This window comes from Scatophagus argus, chromosome 7 (assembly GCF_020382885.2).
Source record: "Scatophagus argus isolate fScaArg1 chromosome 7, fScaArg1.pri, whole genome shotgun sequence".
In the NCBI taxonomy this organism is placed as follows: domain Eukaryota; kingdom Metazoa; phylum Chordata; class Actinopteri; family Scatophagidae; genus Scatophagus; species Scatophagus argus.
The window spans coordinates 23,305,537-23,311,538 of NC_058499.1; the positions used below are offsets into that span (position 1 = coordinate 23,305,537).

The following is a 6,002-nucleotide window of genomic DNA, read 5'->3' on the forward strand; positions in this document are numbered from 1 at the left end:
ATGGGCAATTTAACTTTACCAATCTTTTCATTCTAGTGCAACAGTTTACATTTGAACTCCTTCCATACAGTTCACAGCACTGCTTGATCAATTGGGTGAAAGCATCTGTGGTTCATTTTGTCTTTGTGCAAGACTTGAAAGTTGTGTAAGTTGCTCTGCTCAATGATGAAGCATTTGGTCTGCCTTTTTGGCGTCATGTGAACTAAATGGCAACAAAAAAGTGATTCATGCATATATGATTTTCCCTCAGTTTCAGAAAAAGATCTCACGCTGTGTTTCCCATCAGTGAGACCTTATGGAAACTGAATTGATCTCTCTCCATAGCTTTTTTCTTCCTCGTGTCCTCTAAGGGGCTCTGTAAATTTCTTAACCAAAATCAGGTTAATACACATTTTGTACAGGAAGTCCCCGTGTGACTTGCTCTACGTATAGTCATGTGTTTAGTGTGCTTTTGAACCATTCATGTAAGGCTGCTGTGCTGTCACAGGATTATCTGTAGTTCCACACACATTGCTCCTAACCTCACAATTACATTAAGTAAAACAAGAACCAAATTAAGTTATGTTTCAATCTCTTTTGAGGGCTGTCCATACCATAAATCTAATTTAGATGTAAGTAACATTAAACAAGTTTCCCATCCTCAGTGGAAATGCCTGTTCAGTAAAGTTGTTCAGTGCCCCTCACTGGTCAGGACCATCCCAGGAGCTATACAGGATTGACACCACTCATGTATCTGTCTGTTAAATAATAAGGCTACACACATGGAAGTGACTTAATAATAATAATAAATGATCCAAAAAGTATGAACCATTCCTTTGAGGGCTTTGCTGCTTCAAAGAGAAAAATATAAATTCCATGTATACCAAAGACTATTTTTCATGATAACCTTTATTTAATCTGGCTAAGAATATACTTCACCAGCAGAAAAGATAGATCAAGAAGTATGTGTGTGGTGTGGAAATCAGCCAATATTGTTAGTTTAACATGCTGCTACAGTGGTCCAAATCTCTTCAGCTTAGTTGCATTTGTCATGTTAATCTGTTTATACTGTGTGTACTGTGATTTTGTTCTTCACATGCACATCCATGGCATCTCTGTCCATCATGGGGGAGGGGTCCCTCCTTCGTGGCTCCTCCATGGTTTTCTCTGTTAAAAGGGTTTTTTTAGAGCACAGTTTATCCTTACCTGAATCGGGGTTCTAAGGAAAGAAGGTGTCATATGCTGAACAGATTGAAAAGCCCCCTGAGACAAATTGCCATTTGCGGATTTTGACTTGACAAATAAACTTTCACACGACTTGGCAATCTTAAACATTCCTCCAGTTTGTTGCAGTTTAAAAGTACAGCTGTAATTACTTTGTATATGACTATGGGACTTTTTCTCTTTATTTAAGAGTGGACTTCATTGCTGATTCATTTGCTTTATTTCTTGGATTGTCCCTTATGCGCAGTTATTCTTAAGCTGGGTTCATCCACCATTGCCCTCCACACTCTAAGAAGTGAAGCAAGCACGCCTACAGAGAGGGATTGTTTATTTTATTCAACATTACACCTGGTATTCTACTGGCTGGTGAATTTTTGACATGGTTAATGCAGAAAAAAAATTAGAAATCAGAAGAGAAATCTGAGAGCAGATGTTCTCGAGCGCACAGAAGCAGCCTAGTGGGGGTCATTTGTTTTGAGGAAAAGCATTATCACGTGAAATCATGCTCTTAAATTGAAATAAAGATGGTTAAAGAGCCCAACCCAAACCTTGATACCTACCACTGATGTTAATTAATACCTGTCAAACACACACACACTCCTCCAAAGATTATTCTACAAGTGCACTTAAGTTGAGTATCTTCGTATTCATATGAACAGAGATGGAGATTCATAATATCTCAGTAAAACATGTGATGAGAGACACTGAATAACGTCAGAAATGAAATGCTTAATCAAGTTTCTCCTCTCCTTATCTTTCAGACTGTAGTGTTTCTTACTGGAGGAAAGGCAGGAAGAAAAAACTTACAGCCGTAGAGCTGAGGAGAAGAAAGCAGGGTGAAGTTGTCTCTTCTGTTACTGATAAGGCATTGGTGTCATGATGGAGTAAAACGGCACTTTGTATATACAGTAACAGCAATCATGATGATTTTAGAAGCATATGGACTTTCTGCTAAAATGAAATAAAGTTCATTTGGGAATTAAAACTCCAACTCCTCAGATTTTCCAATCCTCTGTCAGTCATAACGCCTGGAAATATTTGTCTCTTGTTGGCATCTCACACTGATATTCTGATACTTTTCAAAGTTTTGGAAGAGATTTGTTCATGTATCAACTAAATTGATGTATGATCAGTATATTACATAAATCATATTTCTTTCTTTTGTTACATTTTATTTTTTAAGAGGGCCTCATAGGACTCATGGGGGTGGGGAGGGGGGCATTTGAAGCAATGTAGAGTCAGTTACAGATGAACGTTTGTGAGTGAGGACATCACTGTGACTTTGACACAGTCAAAGTGATGCCATAAAAGCCTGTGACGTGTTCCACTGGTCCTACAGAGTTCCATACAGGGACCAACAAGCTGCAGTAGGAGAGAAAATACATTGTACTGTTATCTTCCATCAATGTTTCCTTCAAACATCAGTGAGCTGAGTGAGAGAAATGTATGTTAACTGAACATAAAGGCAAACTGATACCTACTGCTTTCTCTTCCTGTTTCAGTTGCTGAACTCATCTTACAAAGAACCTGTATTTAAAGTGTTATTTTCTGAACTATACCAAACAATGGAGCAACAATGTCCATTCCATGTCTTACTGTCTATATGTTTCTCGTGAACATACAAAAACATACAGCCATCTCTCTGTGTTCATGATATGTTTTTATAATTACTGTAAATTTATTATGAGTTTTGTTTTTTTCCCACCAGACAGCTATTGAATATTTTGATGATTAAATTACCTAAGCAAAGCTTAGAGAGTGACATCGGCATTTCAAACAGGAAGTGACATCACAATCATTTGTTTATAATCAGGCCCCAAATCTAGATAAAATTCTGAATTTTGCAGTCTTAAATATATGAATAATCTGGAAATAATTACACAAGAAACTATTTGCTGAAAATGTGAAAGATGATATATTCCATTTAATCAGAGCAAAGAGAATTCGCACCCCCCAAGAAAATATGAGAAATCACTATTAAAGCTGAAACACAGCTCCATATCATTGCAGTGATTACAGGTATAAAGAAGTTATTCTCAAAATTCAAATGTTTGAATGTTTTAGAATTTTTTACCACGCTTTAAGTCCAACAAAGTCTGACCAAGATTTTAATGATCACGATCATGCTTTTCTGACTGAGAATACCCCTCGGGTTCTGTCTGTTTTGTTTTTTTTTTGTTTGTTTGTTTGTTTTTGTTTTTTTGAGGTCTGTAATGTCACTTAAGCTATTATGTTGCTGTTAAATCAAATGAACTAACTTGTCAGGTTTTGGAGGTTCAAAACAAACAGCTTTCTCACAGACATCATATTTTACTTTAATATGTACTATGGTTGTGAGGCTATGGGTACCTTTTTTTGACTAGACCCACAGTAAAGCAGATTTAACTAGGAATTTTCAATTGCTTTAATTTGTGGGCTTACTTTTTTGAGACCTTAAATGTAAACAAGATCTACAGTTATCAGCTACTAGCCAAGAAAAATGTCCCACCGTTCTCTGCCGTTGTTTTCAAGATGGCTGCTGAGGTCTGCAATAGATTCCCTGTAGGCAACTTGCAAATGTCAAGGTTGGAATGCATCATTGATCTCTCAATGTTGAAACAGCCCATTTCATGAAGGTTAGTTAAGTGGTTCATACTGCTTTAATAAGGATGATGAGGTTAAGTTAGATTTAGGTTTTAGAAGTTGGTTAAGTTGTTCCGCAGTTGATGGTTCACATCTGTAACGCTCTGGACATACAGAGGATATTGTAGGGCCTTGACTTGACTAACTTGTGAGGCAGTCATTCCACAAAATCAGTCTCTCAGTGGCTGACTAAGTGTCCACTTCGACAGAGAAGATAGACTTGAGAAATGAATTTAAATTTCCCAGATGTCAGGTTTTTTTTTTGTTTGTTTGTTATTGCAAATCATATTTTTACATGAAACTTTCAGATGTGTTGTTGTAAACCTTCCAGAACACAAACAGACCAAATCGCTCTGAGACACAAGGACTGAATGATAGCCACACAGGTGGATGAAAAAAAATGTTTGAAGTAGGGTGAAATATGTTTATTTTTAGGTTTCTGGTTACCGCGGCCAATAAGTCACATTGAGGTGTGTGTGCTCAGTCATTTTAAGTTGTGGTCATAGTCATCATTCTTTGCTCCCTGCATACAATGTGTTTTTTGTGAGCTGCAGCGGTGGCGACTTTTATCTTGCTGTATCTGGTTCATTGCCTGCAATCCTGACTTGCTGGTTTAGTCAGTTCAGTGTAACATTCCCCTGTTCCTTCATTGTTTTTGTGCTAGCTCAGTTTATTGTGATAGCGTGTTTCAAATGCATTTTGTTAGTAGAGTTGGTTTCAAAAAATTCTGTTAGGAGAACAGGTTATCTCTTAGCTTCTTGTGGTAAGCCAGAAATCAAAGAAAATGTAAATTAGGGCAAATAAGAAAATAAAATATTTATATATAGAAGTAAGAAATGTGGTATTTAATTCATGAGCTTTGCCCTATTTGTCCCATATATTCAGTATCTACTGTGAAACATTACAGTTTCAGTTCATGTATTCACTCCTGTGATGGATGTTTGAGCCTCTCAAGCCTTACTGTGTCACTCTTCAGGGGGGTGAATGATGATGTTCAATAATTATACACAGCGGTGGGTTGATTCTGAGTCTAAAAGGAAGTCATTGACAAGTTTTTAATGGGCTAAACTTGGTCATCGTATGTTGTCTGTATTCTTTTTAAAACATTTTTTATACACAAGATATTAAATTTATTTATTTTTTTGGAAATGTATAATGCTACGTGACAATACTTTTATGAGAGAAATAAAAATGAAATTGCTATTTTTACCGTATTAAAAAGAATCTTTAAATATGCTGTTGTTATTTCAATGTGTGCAGTTGTTGTGTATAATAAAATGCAGGTGCAATCTTGTGTTGGTGTGTTGTGTGTTGTGTTTAAAGGTCAACTGAATAACAGCCTTTGTTAAGACAGTCAGAGACATAAGACACTGTTAGGAGACTACAGGGCTGGTCGTCACACAGGTGGGTTGTCACAGTCATTAGAGCTCACTCCCTAGGAGGTGCTGTAAAAGAGGTCACCTACAGGGTCATTTCAAGAGTAAGACACTTGACACTGAAGTGAGAGGACTTTCTCAAAATGTAAATATCTGTTCTCTCTCTCTGTCTCTTCTGTGTTTCTCTTTTACATATATTACTTAATATCATTAAAAAGAAAATAAGTATGCGGTATGTAACCAAACCTTAACAGAACCATAACGAGATATTTAAATTGTTTTTATAATTGTTTAAATAATTGTTTTGTGTTACTTTATTTGAAGACCTTCCAGTCAGTTTTAAAAGAATAAGTTCTAACTACTAAACTGGCTGTAGTGGAAGAGCTATATAACACCTTAAGAAAAGTAGCACAACAATGTACCAGAAACAAACATTAACTGCAAAATGTACTTCGATTGTTAAAGGTAAAATTACTCATTATGCAGTGGATTGCCCTCTGTCAGATCATATCATGAGATTATGATAGATGATATGTTAGAAGCATTTTTATGTAGTACGTGGTCAAAGTTAAGATAATTTAGGTATATACACAACTGGGCAGTATATAAAGAAATTTAAGTTCATAATAATGTGTAATGTAATGTCATATATTATACGCTAACCATATATATATATATATATATATATATATATATATATATATATAAACATATATATAGCGGTCAAATAAATGTAGTGGTAGAGAATACAATATAAGACAATTCCCTCTCTAGAGAATCTAAAAGTATCAAGATTGTTCT

The 6,002-nt window shown here is 35.8% G+C and overlaps 1 protein-coding gene across 3 annotated transcripts in view; it reads left to right on the forward strand.

Moving 5' to 3' along the window:
* The window catches only part of il34 (interleukin 34), a 28,114-nt gene extending 22,995 nt beyond the window's left edge, over positions 1 to 5,119 (forward strand). For all 3 annotated transcript variants that reach the window (XM_046394609.1, XM_046394610.1, XM_046394611.1), the window contains exon 8: positions 1,965 to 5,119. In XM_046394609.1, coding sequence (XP_046250565.1) covers positions 1,965 to 2,083 — 119 coding nt within the window. In that variant the 3' untranslated portion in view covers positions 2,084 to 5,119. The remainder of the gene's footprint in view (positions 1 to 1,964) is intronic.
* The last annotated feature ends 883 nt before the right edge of the window (positions 5,120 to 6,002 follow it).